General features: G+C 57.3%; 2 protein-coding genes across 3 annotated transcripts; both read left to right on the top strand.

The window, feature by feature from the left end:
- The first annotated feature begins 1,073 nt into the window (after positions 1-1,073).
- On the top strand, positions 1,074-4,614 carry LOC138924630 (ral guanine nucleotide dissociation stimulator-like). The gene is made up of 5 exons (XM_070269720.1): positions 1,074-1,379; positions 1,781-1,891; positions 2,761-2,954; positions 3,556-3,663; positions 4,328-4,614. Exons 1-5 carry the CDS (start codon positions 1,242-1,244, stop codon positions 4,554-4,556), a joined length of 780 nt encoding a protein of 259 aa, XP_070125821.1. The 5' UTR covers positions 1,074-1,241; the 3' UTR covers positions 4,557-4,614.
- A 54-nt stretch (positions 4,615-4,668) lies between these two features.
- Positions 4,669-10,410, top strand: LOC138924631 (ral guanine nucleotide dissociation stimulator-like). Of its 2 annotated transcripts, XM_070269721.1 has the most exons (9): positions 4,669-5,946; positions 6,292-6,395; positions 6,924-6,993; positions 7,775-7,843; positions 8,287-8,361; positions 8,948-8,980; positions 9,354-9,475; positions 9,681-9,772; positions 10,107-10,410. In XM_070269721.1, exons 1-9 carry the CDS (start codon positions 5,836-5,838, stop codon positions 10,166-10,168), a joined length of 738 nt encoding a protein of 245 aa, XP_070125822.1. In that variant the 5' UTR covers positions 4,669-5,835; the 3' UTR covers positions 10,169-10,410. The 2 variants fall into 2 exon arrangements, with proteins under 2 accessions (XP_070125822.1, XP_070125823.1); XM_070269722.1 differs by lacking the exon at positions 9,681-9,772.
- The last annotated feature ends 4,507 nt before the right edge of the window (positions 10,411-14,917 follow it).

Below are 14,917 nucleotides of genomic sequence, written 5' to 3'. Positions count from 1 at the left end.
ATTCTGTGTGCCAGGAAGAGGGCACGGCTCGGCTGGGTGCTTCTGCATCAAGGTCTCTCTGAAGCAGCGCCTGTGTCTCTATTGGGGCTCGACTTGGGGAGGGTTTGGTCCCAAGTTCAGTCACATGCGTGTTGATGGGTTTTGTTTGGACTGAAAATCTGAGATCCTGCGTGTCTGTTGGCCGATCATTCCCTCCATTCTCTCCTATGGAGCCTCTTAATAGGGCAACTGAAAACATGCACACTTGCTCCCCCAGTTCCAGAGAATTAAGAGGCAGAGAGAGAGACAGAAAGATGGAAACAGGAGGAGGGAAAGAGGGAGGGGGCTGGAGAAAATGAGTAAGAAGGAAGGGCCAGGCTTTTTATTCTTAACCCTGGGTTGCGTGCCATCCCATCACCTTGGCTGCATTCTGTTCAGAAGCCAGTTCCTGACCACTGTGTGTTCCACAAGGACGCGCACAGCAGAAGACAGTGAGCACCAGGAGCCATGGTGGAGGCTGCCCACCACATAGGCCGACACGAGGAACTTGGGTCTGATTCTGTCAAACAGGAGACCGTGCAAGGTTTCATGCCAGTGAATGGAAGTATCTGAATTTCCCCTAATTTCCACCTCTTAAAGGTGCAGACCTGGGAATGAGGCCCAGAGGGGCAGTGACTTTCTCAAGGTCACAGAGCTGGAACCCAGTCCTGTTTTGAGGGGTACTCCACACTACATCCCACCCCTTCTTGTCATTCTTTCATCTCTAAGTGTGTGCATCAGACACATGGAAACCAGACCACAGGTGTTGTCGCTATTGTCTGTTCTACACTTGAGGATGTCCCGAGGGAGATATTTCTGGCCTCGTCCCCATCGTGCAGGTTGGGTGATTGAGGAGGCCCTGGGAGGCCCATTGGCATTTCCAGGACACAGAGCTTGTAGGAAAAAAGAGGTCGGAACTCAGCTGCATGTCCTCAAGCTGGAACCCTGGTTCCGTCTCAAGGTCCTGTGTTGGGATCTGTGCTGGCTATTTGTCTACAGTTCTGGAGGTGACATGGGCAAGGAGGGTGAGCAGTCAAGATCCCAGAGAGGTTTTCGGTGGGTGTGATTGAAGAAGGCGCCCAGGTAAGGGAAACTTGAGGAAGTGACCTCACTTCCTTGGAGACAGACCCCAACAGAACTTAGCACACTGGTCTCCAGGCGCCCACATTCTAGACATAGCATCCCATCGAGCCCACTTGAGTGGTGACACTGAAGACAAGAGGATGTTCTCCTGCTGTCTCCCGAGTTGTGGAGGCTCTGGCTTCAGGAAAGCCAAGAAAAAGAGCCTTTTCAGTCACTATAGACACTGGCTTCGCCCTCACCTGCACCGCCTCTGTCCAATTGGTAGGAGGAGCACTCAGGTAACACAGGGAAAGCCAACAGGGTTAGGCCACAACTGGATGCCACCCGCACAACAATTTGAGCCTCCTTGTGTGTCGGAGGGGAGTGAGAGAGGGACGGCGGTGCTGAGCGGGGACCCACCCTGGGCAGGAGCCATTTGCTCGGTGTTGGAAGCCTGGCAGTGTGTCGTGTTCCCAGCCTAGGTAGTGGCTAGCAGGATGGGAGAGTGGGTGCTGGGAACCAAGCTCCTCTACCCATAGGTTAGTCCCGAGCCCTCCAGGTGTCATCTCATTCCCTCCCTGGCTAGAGGTCTATGCAGATGCTGCTCGGTACCTCACCTGTGCTGGGGTTTCCTCCTGTGGCCAAGTCGAGGCAGGCCCCTCAGACCTCCCGGCCCGGCTCTCGGGCACTGTCTTTGCAGAGCTGCACGCAGGAGGGGGTGGAAGAGCTGACGGATGGCTTCGGGTACTCCATCTCCCTGGACAGGGACCAGCTGCACCGCGCCACCATCAATAACCAGGGCTGCTCTGAGGTGAGAGTGGGCACGGAGGGGTCTTCCCACCCAGGCCCCTGAGATGACCAGGGCAGGCCCAGAATCCAACCTCAAACTGCCGTTCTCCTGGGACCCTAACAGGGCTGTCCCCCATGAGTGTCCCACAGTCCCATTCCCAAAGGAATCTGGACTTCCGCTCCTCCCCACCAGCTGCATAGGAGGGTAGGAGGGCACTCTTTGCATTTTCCTAGGAAGATTAGAGAAAACGTTGATGTCGTTGTCACTTCCCAATAGGCCCTGAGTATCTTTGAATTTTGCCTTTTTTGGAAAATGAAACCTCGATAACAAGGGTCTCCAAACTCCCTTTAATGTAAAAGAAATAACCATCAGCGTGTTTGGAAGTCAAAGGGATTCTCAGAACGTGTCACTGCCCTGTACACTGTTTCCAGACCTGGGAGGGGTGAGGTGGCCACATAACATTTCCCTCCGGGTCAGGGTCCGATGAAGCCTCAGGCAGTTAGAGGGGATGTCCCTCAGCCCTCACTTTGGGCGGTTCTCAGTTCTGAGCCACAGGACCTAGAGAAGCCACTTGGCATGCCAAAGCCTCTGTTCTCCTCTCTAGAGAGGGGTGTCTGTTGAGGATTCACTGGGCTGGCGCTCTGCACAGAGGGAGCTCTGTTGTCCCTCAGCGAGCAAATGGCCTCGAGGGAGATCAATGTGGAGTCCTTCGCAGGACCAAAGTCAGATTGTACTTTGAGAGCCCAGAACCTTGCTGAGTTGGGACCCCTGTCTCTCCTGTCGCAGATGTCTGGGAGGGGCTAGGAGTTCCTGGGTCAGCTGCAGACCCCGCTAACGCTCGTGGTTCGCAGTGGTGACCCTGACTCTGTGTCCCTCCTCGTCCCACCCAGAGTGAAGATGAGTCCACTCTGTCTGTCACTGAGGCCTGCAGGATGCGGGCCCTCCAGGCAGGCATGATGCAGAGGCTCTCAGAGACTGTGCTGCCAGCCTTCCCCAGCAGAGTCCTCTGCAGTGTCATCACCTCCCTCTGCAGCTACTCAGGCTCCAGCACAGCCCACCAGGTGCTGGACCAGCTGTTTCCCAGGTGACTGCCCACCTCCTCCTCAGCACAGTGGTGACTCTGCCCACTGCCAGCTGTGTGTCTTGCCTTGGGAATGTCACCACATCTCTCTGAGCCTGAGTTGGCTCCTCTGAAACGTGGGGTGGGAGAGGATGAACTTGCTAGGCTTCTCCCAGGGATGAATGGGATCAGCCCTCCAGGTGCTGCCCTGGTGCCCGGCTCTGCAGAGAGGGTGGTGGGCCATGCTGTGGTTGCTGGTGGTGATTATTTCTCTGTCCCCCACGGAAAGTAGTCTTCCTCTCCCTTCACTGGCTTGTGGCTTTTTGAGTTTGGAAAAGCACCTGGAGAGCACCCTGTCAAGGAGTTTGAGATGCCATCCAGCTGGTCCTGGTGCTTGTCCTTGGTGTAGCCAATTAGGGATCTCTAGGGCCACAGAGGGGCCACAGGCCCACTCAGACACCCGGGGTGGTTCTGGTTGGAGGTCATTCAACAATGTCTATGAAGGACCTACTCTGAGCAGGACTTCTGGACACACTAAGTGTCACTCAGTGACTGAAGCAGACAGCCTCCCTGGCCCTCCCCTCTAATCTGAGAGTCAGGCAGTCACACTTGACATCATTCACAGGTCCCATCTACCCTCCATCCCGGGCGATGCCCTCATCCCCTTTGGGACACATGGAGGCAGCTTGGCCCATTGCGTGCGGGATGCTGGAGGACAGGACCACCTCCCAAAGTGAGTGGTCTTTGGGTCGAGAAGGACGGCCTCCTGTCTCTAGCAAACAGGGTGCGGGGAGAGGATGGAGGCTGTGGCCGGGTCAGGCCTGGGAGAACCCTGCATCTCACCCATCTTGTGATTCCCATGGGAGGGCTGAGTTCTGGTGGCTTCCACTCCGGCAGGACTGGACTCAAAGAGAGCTGTGCATGGGTCCCAGGCCCCTTGAGAATTGGAAGGGAGGCTGGGCTGCGTTGTCCCCTAGAGACCCACTCCCAGCAGAGTCCCAGCCCCTCCTGCCTCCCTTTCTCCACATCCACACCTTGTGAGCACCACCGCCAGGTCCATAGTAGGAGGTGTGTGAGCAAGCTGCTCCCAAATCTGCTGGAGTCTTCATTCCAGTGGCCCACATTCATGCAGGGCTTGGGTGGGCTGTGTCCAGACCCTTGGGGAGGAGAGTATCGGTGGGAACAAGAGACTCTCACAGACTCTGTGTTCAGCCTGCTGGATGAGCAGACCTGCCACAGCCAGGACAGCCAGCCAGGGCTCAGGGCTGGGATGGGGCCCTCCTCTGGAGGGGGAGGGTCTGGCACAGGGGCGCAGATGCTAACAAGAGTGCCTTGGGAGGGCGGTGTTTAAGGAAAGGCCAGGCCACTGACTCTCTGGCCCATCTGCCTCCACGCAGTGCTATCTATTTCCTGCTGGGAACCTGGCTGGGCCAAGGGCAGGATTGCAGGGAGCCCCTGCGGTTTCCCTCTTGGACCCTGCAGCTGGCCACTCTGAACGTCAGCTCTGGTGGCTCCCACGCGGAGGGCCATGCCTACCTTCCGCCAGGCCACCTGGAGCATCTCAAGGCCATTGAGGCCGAACGGAGAGGTGAGGGGACTGGAGTCTGGGAAGACTGTCTGTGTTGAGGTTCATGGGCTAGCGTTCCCTTAGAGGCAGTGGAGCCCTTCCTATCTTTGGAAAGGCACAGAAACTGTCAGGTGTGTGGGTGGAACTTTCTCTTTATCCTGCTCCAGAGCCAGTTCCAAAGCTCCTGCCACTTCCAGAGCCAGAGCCAGTGCCATCCCCCGGGCTGGAGCCAGCTGCACCTCCAGTCTCACCACGTGTGGTAGAGCTGGAGCCAGCAGCCCCTGAGTCGGCCACTCCAGGACCAGAGCAAGGGCCATCATTAAAGGCAGCTTCGGAGCCCAGCTGCCCCTGGGCCGTGACCACCGAGGACCAGCTGCGGGAGGAGAAGCCGAACATCTTGGACTTCCCTCCCCAGCTGGTGGCAGAGCAGCTGACGAGGATGGCTGCGGTGAGCAGAGGAGCTCACTTGGCGGGTGGCCCCTGCCTTCCCGGTGCCATGAGCCGCCCCACACCTGCCATTCCCTGCTAGGGATTCCGATGATCTGGGTCCAAATCCCTGCTCCCTCCCTTATCAACACTGTGACCTGGGCAGCTTTCTTTCTCCCCAAGCCTTCGCTGTCCCCTAGCGAACAGGGGACGGTAGAGACGGACACTCAGCACCTGCTGTACAGGGTGGCTGTGCCGATGAATGAGGTGGGAGAGAGTGGAAGGTGGGCAGAGTCTGGCCCTTTGGTGGGGGATGGGCACTCACTGAAGTGCTGCCAGGTCCTTGGGTGGATCCCCCATCTGCGCAGGTGGCCCGGACAGCCTCAGCACTTATCAGGAAGGTGATGTGTATTGACTCCAGTGGAGACAGTCAAACAAAGCTGGGGGTTGTCCCTGCCTCGGGGGGAATGTGCATGGGAATGGGGAGTGGGACATGAGGGGCACTGGGATGGGTGGATGATGGCCCTTCTGGTGGGCATGTGTGGGCTGCCTTCTGGAGCTTGGAGGAAGTGAGACGGGGCTGGGAGCAAATGTCCCCTCCCTTCCCCACAGTCCTGAGTCCGGGGTCATCCTGGACTGGGTGCATTCAGTGGACACAGACAAAACCCAGGGACTCCCACAAGCCTCAGGCCACATGCTCTGCTTCCTGAGCTCCAGTTCTGATCTCACCCTGCCTGGGCCTATGGGGGACTGTGGACGCCGAGCTGGGCTGCGGCAGGACCGGGTGACACTCCGAATCTTCTGCCGGAGCTGTTCAAGACGTTGGTGCCCGCCCACTGCCTCGGCTCCATCTGGTCCGAGCGCGACAACAGGGAACGAGAGTACCTGGCACCCACCGTCCGTGACACTGTGATGCACGACAACGCCGTGGCCAATTGCATCCTCGTCACCTGCCTTGGGGACGCGAGCATGACAGCGCAGGACAGGGCCAGGGTGGTTGAGCTGTGGATCAGGGTGGCTGAGGTAAGCCTTGGCACGCCCCATCTGGATGCGTGAGAATTGCCTCTTGTTTCTCAGCTCTCAGGATTGAAGTCTGGGGTCTTAGTCCCTGGACTGTCCCTTGACTCTCATGCCAGGGCCACGTTGACCTTGACTTGAGGTCCCAGTGGGGACAAGCTCACTTCCTCCCTTGTGCTGAGCTACAAATCCTTGTGCCTGGCAGTGTTACTCGTCGGGTGGCAGGTGTGCCCTCCCTGGCTTCCCTGGGCATGTGTCTCCTCCAGGACGGGGGAAGTCCATGAGGGGACAGAAACCAGAGGCAGCAGAGCTTCAGCTCCCCCTCACGGCTCCATCTCTTCGCTTCCCCAGGAGTGTCGAGGCCTCGGGAACTTCTGTTCCCTCCACACAATCCTTTCTGCCCTGCAGAGCCCTGCCATTGCCCGTCTCCAAGACACCTGGGGACAAGTTTCCAGGTGGGTAGTGGGTGGTCTGCTCTCCAGCCAAGCACCATGAGGGTGAGGTGGCCCAGGCAGCCTGATTTGGGCCGGCATGTCCCCCAAAGTCAGCTGAGACCACCTGGGAGACAGCGAACGCCGGGCACAGGGACTGACCTGGGTGCTGGGTCTCTGAGTCTCTCAGCGCCCTTAGGCCAGCAGTTCCGTCCCAGGGATTCATTTCCTTCCGGACCAGATCCTGGCTTGAGCCCAGGTGGAGATTCTCAGGTGTTTCCTTTGCAGCAACAGAAGCCTCTATGCAGCTGAAACCAACACTGTTCCAAAGAGATCTGTTTGGGACATCTGGGAATGGAGGCCCCAAGGGACAAGAGGAGAGGCCCCTCCGCAGTCCCATGGGGACCTTAGAGCTCAGAACACCCCAGCGAAATCCCTCATCCAGGCCCCAGGCAGTTTGGATCTGCTGGGTTCTCAAACAAATGGGACTTGCCTTCAAGCATCCCACAGTTTTTCTTTCTTTCTTTCTTTCTTTCTTTCCCCACCCCGCAGGGAGAGTTCTCGAACCTGGAAGAAGTGGGTCAGGAGAGAGAAACGCGTGAGCAGGGAGCTGCTGGTGCAGGTAACCTGGAGGCTGGAGATCTGGAAGGAGGCCAGAAGGAGGGGGGAGGGGAGCATCCCGAGGGGATCCTAGGAGGTGAGGCTATGGCAAGGCTCGGCCCAGGCTGGGGGTCAGAGAGCCCCGTGAGGGTGGGGCAGGCCGGGGCCACTCGGCCAGGTCCCTCAAGACACCCTGCCCTCCCCCTCCCTGTCTGTTCAGCTGGGGTCTGGACGCACCCCTGGAGTCCAGAGGTCGGGGCCTTGGTCAGATTTGGAGCCAGGGCTGGGGTGAAGGCAGCGGGGACAGGGCCTGTAGCTGGCACGGGGAGCAGCCTCTCCCAGTGGGTCCTTGAGCCAGTCGCTGCCCCTCTGGGGGCCTCCGTCTCCTCCTCTGGGAAGTGGAGGGAAATGATCAGCGGTGCAGGCCTCCCAGCGGGGTGCTACCATCCAAGGGAGGACAGGAACGGGAGGAGATTTGTGCCGGCTCCTCCTCGAGAGGTGAGGGCAGAGCAGTGATGACACGCAGATGACTCTGAGTCCTCAGGAGACTCCTGGAAGCAGGTGACGTTCTCCTCACACTTTTCAGCTGAGGAAAGAGGGCCAGGGAGGCCTGGGCAGGCCCAAGGTCACACAGGACTGAGTGACCTGGAGCTGGGACTGGTCTAGAATCAGAGCACCCTGGAAGGTGGGAGCAGCAGAGGCAGCAGGGGACCGGAGCCGATGGCCAGGGTCTGAGATCAGGGGCCTTGGGGGACATGCGGAGGGGAGTATGGGCGCACTGACCCTGTCCTCGGCCCCGACAGGAGGCGACCTCCGTGTTAAAGACTGCAGAGAGGGCCCGCCAGGGAGCCCAGGAGAGGCAGCGGCAGCAGGTGAGGGTGACTGTGGGGGAGGGGCCCAGGAGTCAGAGGAGAGGGGGCTCCCCCTCCCAGCTGGAGACCTCCCTCAGGAGAGGGGCCTTCCTCCTCAGGCGAATCTGCTGTGGCTGCCAAGCATGACGGGCCTGCAGTGGCAGTGAGCAGGAGGAGGCCTGGAAGGGCTGGCAGCAGGGCAGATTTGGGGTGGGGAAGGGCAGGGGCCACTGCCCCTGGGAGGGGCCAACAGCCAGCCCTGGGACTTGACTGATGGAGTTTGGTGTTCCTGGAGGGGAGCGGGGGAGGGAATTGTGTGTGTTGGGGTGTCCCGAGGATCCTAGGCTGCTCTGTGTGGGAGCGTGGGGTGGGCAGGAGGCTGGGCTGAGGGGTTTCAGGGGAAGGTTCATGGGGGCACCTGAGAGCGGGAGCTCATCACCATGCCCATCCCGATGGCGGCACAGGGTGTCATCCCCTCCCTGGTGACGATCTTCCGTTCCCTGGAGCTGCTGGACGCTACGATGGAGGATTATGTGGAGGTGAGTGAGCCTGGAGGTGGGTCCGGGGGCTCAGGCTCCTGAGGGTGGGGAGGAGAGAGTCCTGTCCTGAGCCCTGAGCTCTCTGCATTTGGCAAAGGTCCTCTCAGCAGGGCCTCCAGGCTCGTGTGGGAGTTGGGGTGTCAGGCCCATCTCCCCAGTGGGTGACGCAGGCTCTGCATAAGCCACCGTCCAGGTTCCCTGGGCTGCTGAGGCTCAGAGCTGCCTGACTGTGTGGCCGCAGGAGGTGGTGTCTGAGCTGGACTCAGCCTCTCCCTCTGGCCCTGCCAGTGAGGGAAGAGAAGTCGGGCCCCTCCCAGTCAGGAAGCACATCAGAGGCTGAGCTGTCCCTTCCTGCCTGAGGCCTGAGTCTCCCCACGTGTCATCAGAGAGGGTTGGGTCACAAGGTCTGTTGCCTCAGTTGCTCTGCGCCCCCTGCTCTGGAGCCCAGAGACTGGCCCAGGTCCAAGTCCGGGCTCTGGATGGGCCTGCCCACTGGCAGTAGTGCAACATTGCAAGAGGTGTGGACGGGGGCTAGTGCTGGCCCAAGGGGGCTGTTTCTGATGGACTGCGGCTGTCTGCTTTCCAGGGCAATGTGCTCAACTGTCGGAAATGGAATGAGGTAAGCGGCTGCGGCCTCCCGGTGGGGAGGGTGGGGGTTGGAAATCAGAGACCCCCCCGCAGTGGGCAGGACCCCCTCTGGCCCAATCCCCAGGGTGGAACATTTATTTGCACAGTTCGATATACAGAGCTAGGGATCCTATGGCATTGGCGGGTGGGGGAAGGGCTGGCATCAAAGACTCCTTCCTGGAGGAGGAGCTATTTTGGGCCAAGTGTGAGAGCAGGCAAGCCCTGACTGGAATCGCAGGGAGGGAGGGTTCCCAAGTGGGCAAAGGCCCCAGACTGGCCCCTTGCACCCTTCCTCACCCCCTCCACGAGCCCTGCAGGGTCCCCCACTCAGGCCCTGTGGGCATCCTGTGCTTGCTCTGTCCTAGCAATTCAAACTGATGGACGAGATCGAGCTGCTCCAGGAGGCTGCAAATCTGTACACCGTGCAGCCCGACGAGCACTTTGGGGCCTGGTTCCAGGCCGTGGAGCCCCTGAGCAAGGAGGAGAGGTGAGTCGGGTCAGGAGTTGGGGGAGGGCAGGGCAGCCTCTCTCTGCTGACCAGCTCCAGAGCCCATGGCCGTTGCTCCATGGTCAGCCCCTGATCTGATTGCATGGCGACCCCTGGGGCCCTTCGACCCCAGCTGCTGGCAGGCTCCAGGATGCACATGTGATGTGTGGCTCCTGAGAGCTCCCAGCTCCGCTCTGTCCTGTAGCTACAGCCTGTCCTGCCAGCTGGAGCCCCGATACCACTGGGTCAGAAAGATTCGACTCTTCTTCAGAGGCAAGAAGAACCGCTCAGGCCAGAGTGAGTGTCCAGACCGGCAGTGGCTGAAACCATGGGCTCAGGAAACATTCAGGCTGAGCGTGGGCCTGGGGAGGCAGACAGCTGGCCCTGGGTTCCAGCTCCACTGCTGAGCAGTCCCGTCCTGGGCGATTGCACTCACGTTTCTGGGACTGGTTTCCTCCTCTGTGAAGTGGGTGACGCTAAATATCAGCCCCTGTGTCAGGGACAGATGGGGTGCTCTTGGCTGACTGAGCACTGAGCACAGGGCTGGAGCACAGAGTGCAGTGGGGGCCGGGATGGGGTGTGCACTGTGGTTCCAGGGCAGGCCGCTCAGGAAATGCCTCTCTTTCTCCAGACACCAGACCCCCAACCAAGGGCCCAGTGGTGGTGGTCGATGACCCTCCTGAGACCAGCTGAGCTACAGCGGGGACACAGCGTTGACACTCAGGGTGCACAGGGCCACCTCCCCTGATTCTGATGAGGAGAACTTTGTGATCCGTTTCTTGGGGTTCCCTGTTGGCCACGAGGGAAGGCACCAACCCCTCTTCCCCCTCCCCCCTTTTGCCCAGCACCTATTTCCCTATTTGGCGGGGCCATATTTTGTTGTCAATGGTAAATGCTCCGTTTGAGTATTATATTAAATTGTTGCTTCTTTCTAATCCTGGGAGTGGAGGTGTGAGTCTTTCGCTCGCAGCACTCATGGAAACCAGATCCAGAAACTCACATTCCTCCTCGAATTTAGAAATCTCCCAGAGTGAGCGGCTCAGTTTATGTGGAGAAGGGAGAAGTGCCAGTCCCCTCCCTGGCTACTGAAGGACGTGCCCAAGTGCCCCTCCCGCCGAGGACAGGATCATTGCAGTGTGGTTCACCCTGTCCAGGAGCAGAGATGGCCCCTCCGACCTCTTGGGACTAAGCGGTTGGAGGTGTTTTCTCAGGCAGAGCCACAACCACTAAGCTGAGTGTGTCTGTCAAACTAGCACGTGCCTGTCCCTAGCACACGTCCTGCCCAGGACAGTGGCTGCCTTTCGACACTCTGCCAGAAGAGGGAACATTTTCCCGGTTTCTCTTGCACACAGATTAGGACCTTGTTTTCTGATTCAGTCTCCGCAATGGCTTCAGCTCTAAGTGGGGAAAATACCGTCAAAAGCTCAAAACGTGCACATAGAGAGGACGAGGCCAGAGGAAGGTCCTGTGGACATGGACCATGGGCAGGCAGGACTCTTCCTTCTCGGGCCCACTAGGGGCTCCCTGTTCACCTCTGACCTAGACTGGATCCCCCTGGGCTTCTGGTCCCTGACTCCGAATACCATTTCCTGCTTGTTGCCTATCCAAGGGGAAAGCTGTGGGATGCAGCTTTTAGGGCCTCAGCCAGGTCTCCCTCCATAAACCTAGTGCTCCCTGTGAGCTAGGATTTTCAGCATCTCTGCACTTTTGCATACAATTGTATCTTGGGGCAGAAATTCCCTAGATGCCCCCAGCCTTTCTAATCATCATCCTGACCAGGAATGACCCTACAGTCCTCCTGCTGCCGAGGGTGACTTCTGCGCCTGTGTGCTTCCCAGGCCTGTGGTGTCGGACAGTCCCAAATTTACACAATCTGGAGTATTTTTAGTGATTTTCCTAAAGTCGTTGCTGTGCCTGAGCCCAGCAAGTGTGTAGCCCCTCGGCTGGCTGTGTTCTTTTCCACAGTCTTGTGCTGTGGTTCTGTCATGGGGATGTGTGCCTTTCCTGTTGGGAGCTTTGAAAGAGGAGGCCTAAGAAGGGTGTGAGTTGGGGGTCTTGCGGGGAATGTCAGCAACCTGATGATCTGTGGATGTGCGTGGACACAGCCTTACCAAGGGAAATGCTGAAATGCTTCCCATCTGGGTGCTAAACAGACACTGCTCTGAGCTCAACAGGAGCACCGGGTCCAGAAGCAGGAGCGAAAGCGTGACCACCCACCCTTTGCAATGTCGTCCCTTGGAAAGAGCCTGAAAGACAAGGGCAGGGTGAAGCGCTTGGCACTTCTGAGTTATCCCCTCCTTCCTGGTGGCTGCAAGTGTCACTCAGACACAGGCAGGCTGGGCTCTGCCAGGGAGGCCGTCTCAGCACAGCGGGAAGCTGAGGATCAATCCTGGTCCCCGGCAGCCCAGGTCTTTGCTGATGCGGCACAGCCACCCAGCAAAGAGACTTGCCAGAGGAAGGTGGGGAAGGCTGTCCAGTCCCTCGGAGGAGAAAGAGTCGTGGCAGGTCCCAGGGCTAGCCCAGGGCTGGGATGAAGACATGGGTGTCCCAAGAGAGTCTCCTCCGGGACTGGGGTGCTCCTGAGAGCCGACCCGGCAGGTAGCAATATTTAGTTTGTTGTGGGAGTACAGCTGTGGACACAGGAGGCACCATTCATCCCATCTTTGGGTTTCCAAATTGGAAGTAGGTTGTGGAAGTCCACGAGGAAAGAAATTAGCAAATCTGGATGAAATGTTTCTTGTTCAAGGCACACAGAAGTTACCAAAACTGGCTTCCTAGGAGCTGACTTAGGGGAAGAGAAAGTAACAATGTGAGTCCCTTGAAATGCCTCAGGTGAATATGGTCTTGGCAGGAAATGCTCAAAATGTTTGAGGAACTGTTAAGTTGGGTGCCATTTAAACTATTCCAGGTCTAAGGTGGGGATGGATGCTTGCATCTTGGCTTCCAGTGCAAGCGAAAACAAGGCTACGTTGGGATTCAACTCAGTCTTTCCAAAGTGGTCGATGAGACGGCGTTTGTACTCCTCACTCACGGACCTCGAGAACATCTTGCCGTGTGGTCCATGCACAGATGCATCTTCCATTTATGGGAGCTAACAAAAAATCTGTCCAGTTGACAGCCATACCATCCAACCTAATGCCGTCTCCCCCTACTCACAGTGCCCTGAACACCTGTCTTGCTGATTTGGACACGATTTGCCTCATCACAGTGAGGGAGCCATGCCAGGGGGTTCTAGAGCCCCGAGAACCATGTTCACACCCCCTCTATCTGCCAAGAAAGGAGCATCTCTGGACGGGTAACCTGAGTCCAGAACCCTGCCTTTCCCTAGGCTTGGTTTAGGATTTGTCCCTGAATGGCATGACTCGCCCATTCTCCCGAATGCTGCCCCCTGGCTTAGGTGTGTCTGGAAGAATTACCAGCATAGACTGGCCTTTCTTTCACCCTTGAGGAGACCAACGAGGACGCCCCTCGACTCGCCAAGCTGCCCCTGGGTTTCGATGTCTACCAGGCCTGTCCCTGTGATGCCAAGACCTTGGAGAGCACACTGTTCTGGCTATCTGGAGGGAATCGGACTCTCCCTAACTACAAGCGCCCGACTACAGCAAATCCGTGGCCACTGTTACAGGAACAACTTCAGCACTGTCAGCTGAGGTCGGAACCCTTCTGGAGCTCTCCAGAAGCCCCCAGGTAAGAGGGTCTGAATGCTGGAGAGAGAGATTCTGGTCTTCCCCCATGCCTTTCTCTCAGCCAATCACAGGGAAAGGCAGAGCTCTACATAAGTCCTCCCAGGGACATCCTCCCATGGGGAGATTGTTAACTGGGTTGGGAAGGAAGACCACGGTGAAGGAGAAGTGCCGTTGAAACATTGAGACTCAGCCCAGACTCATGCTCAAGGCCAAGGCATCCACCCCACAGCTCCTGGGAATATTGGCTGAGGACAGCTCACAGCTCTGTCCCTCACAGGACATTCCCACAGTGTAGGGAAGCGCCTAATCAGAGGATGCAGCCCTCTCCAGGGACAGCCAGGGGCCCATGTCTGGCAGATAAGAGAGTAAGAAGCCTGGTTCCCTTGTCTCAATTTGGGACAACACCAAAGGGCCGTCCCAGCTCCAGAGATCCCTGAGGGTTGGCTGAGACCCAGTGGCAGCAGGCTTGGGCTTCAGCTTCTCCTGCGGCCATCTCTGCTTTGCTACCTTCCCATAGGGATATCTCTCCAGAACACTTCCATACACTTTCCACATGCAATACTCCCCATCAGACTCAGAGTCTCTTGGCAGGGCCCTGATATGTGACAAGCAGCCGTCAGCAGACACGACTTCTGACCATAGCAACATGAGATTCAGGAAATTCTGCTTTGGGAGAATCACCTTTTAGACAATCTGAGAGGGTAGGTCATCGTAATCTTCAGGACAACCTTAGGTAATGCTCTGGTAAGAAATTAAATGCAATGATTAAGAAATCCATGACTCAAGATGTATTTCTCCTCAGATTTACATCAAACATTGGTCGCCGGGGTGAAGGGAACCCTGCTTCCCAAGTCTCGTTGGGCAAGGCTGATGGAGACCCCATGACCTTGTTGCTACACCATCTGAAACTCACGCCTTCTTCCATTGCCACTGAAGGACACAAAGAGCACCTGGGGCCTTACACACCCGCCTTTCTCCTTTGGCCTAAAAGTGATGCCTTGGGCAGAAGTAGCCACACATCCATTCGAAAACCAAGAGGGCTAGGAAACCTAGTCTTGTGTGTGCCAGAATGAAAGGAGAACTGGATGCAGTCTGCCACGCTCTTTCTCTACACCAAAGCAGACAGTCGCTCTCCCCGTCACATACAGTGTTCCCTCGCCCTGTTTCCCCAGGAGGACATCCTAAGACCCACTGAACTCAGGATCTCTAGAAGATCCTTAGGCTAACAGATCCAAGTGTTCAGTGGCCACACATGACAAACACTACAGAACTTTCAGGGTTGGATCAGAGTATCCCCTAAAGAAACTATCACCATCGATTGCAGTCAGCATCCCCCAGAAATGCTGGGGAGGGGGAGAACATGATTTCCCTAGTTGTCACGTCATAATATTCCAAATGGTAAGTTTTCTGCCAAAAGTCCCAGGGCATACAAAGAGACAAAGAAGGATGGCTCCTACCTAGGAAAAATCTAAGAACACATGGGGTCCCTGAGGAAGCCCTCAGGGGCGAGCACACAAAGCTTTCTCTAGCTGCTGTTCACATTCCTGTGTCGAGCCTCTGTCTTCCTAAGCAGCAATATGCTGAAAACCTCTGTTTCAGGGTCAAGACAGAGTCAGAGGCCGTGGATGCCGGAAATGGATTTCTCTCTTTTCTTCTGTCTTTGTCCGGGACTGTACCTACTGCCTCATCTCGATTTACAGGGAAAACCTGGGAAACCTACCCAAACAAGTGTGTTTTGGTTCCTGCAGGCAGAATA

Source organism: Equus caballus, chromosome 6 (genome assembly GCF_041296265.1).
Source record: "Equus caballus isolate H_3958 breed thoroughbred chromosome 6, TB-T2T, whole genome shotgun sequence".
NCBI classification, from domain to species: domain Eukaryota; kingdom Metazoa; phylum Chordata; class Mammalia; order Perissodactyla; family Equidae; genus Equus; species Equus caballus.
The sequence above is the reverse complement of the archived record's forward strand: the minus strand, read 5'-3'. Positions and strand labels throughout refer to the sequence as shown.

Bases quoted from the DNA above. Each gene is read 5' to 3' on its own strand.
- LOC138924630 (XM_070269720.1), top strand. From the start codon at position 1,242: ATGTTCTCCTGCTGTCTCCCGAGTTGTGGAGGCTCTGGCTTCAGGAAA. The intron at 1,892-2,760 runs GTGAGAGTGGGC...CGTCCCACCCAG, and splicing joins ATAACCAGGGCTGCTCTGAG to AGTGAAGATGAGTCCACTCT. The intron at 3,664-4,327 runs GTGAGTGGTCTT...GCCTCCACGCAG, and splicing joins GGACAGGACCACCTCCCAAA to TGCTATCTATTTCCTGCTGG.
- LOC138924631 (XM_070269721.1), top strand. From the start codon at position 5,836: ATGCACGACAACGCCGTGGCCAATTGCATCCTCGTCACCTGCCTTGGG. The intron at 5,947-6,291 runs GTAAGCCTTGGC...TCGCTTCCCCAG, and splicing joins TGTGGATCAGGGTGGCTGAG to GAGTGTCGAGGCCTCGGGAA. The intron at 9,476-9,680 runs GTGAGTCGGGTC...TCTGTCCTGTAG, and splicing joins CCCCTGAGCAAGGAGGAGAG to CTACAGCCTGTCCTGCCAGC.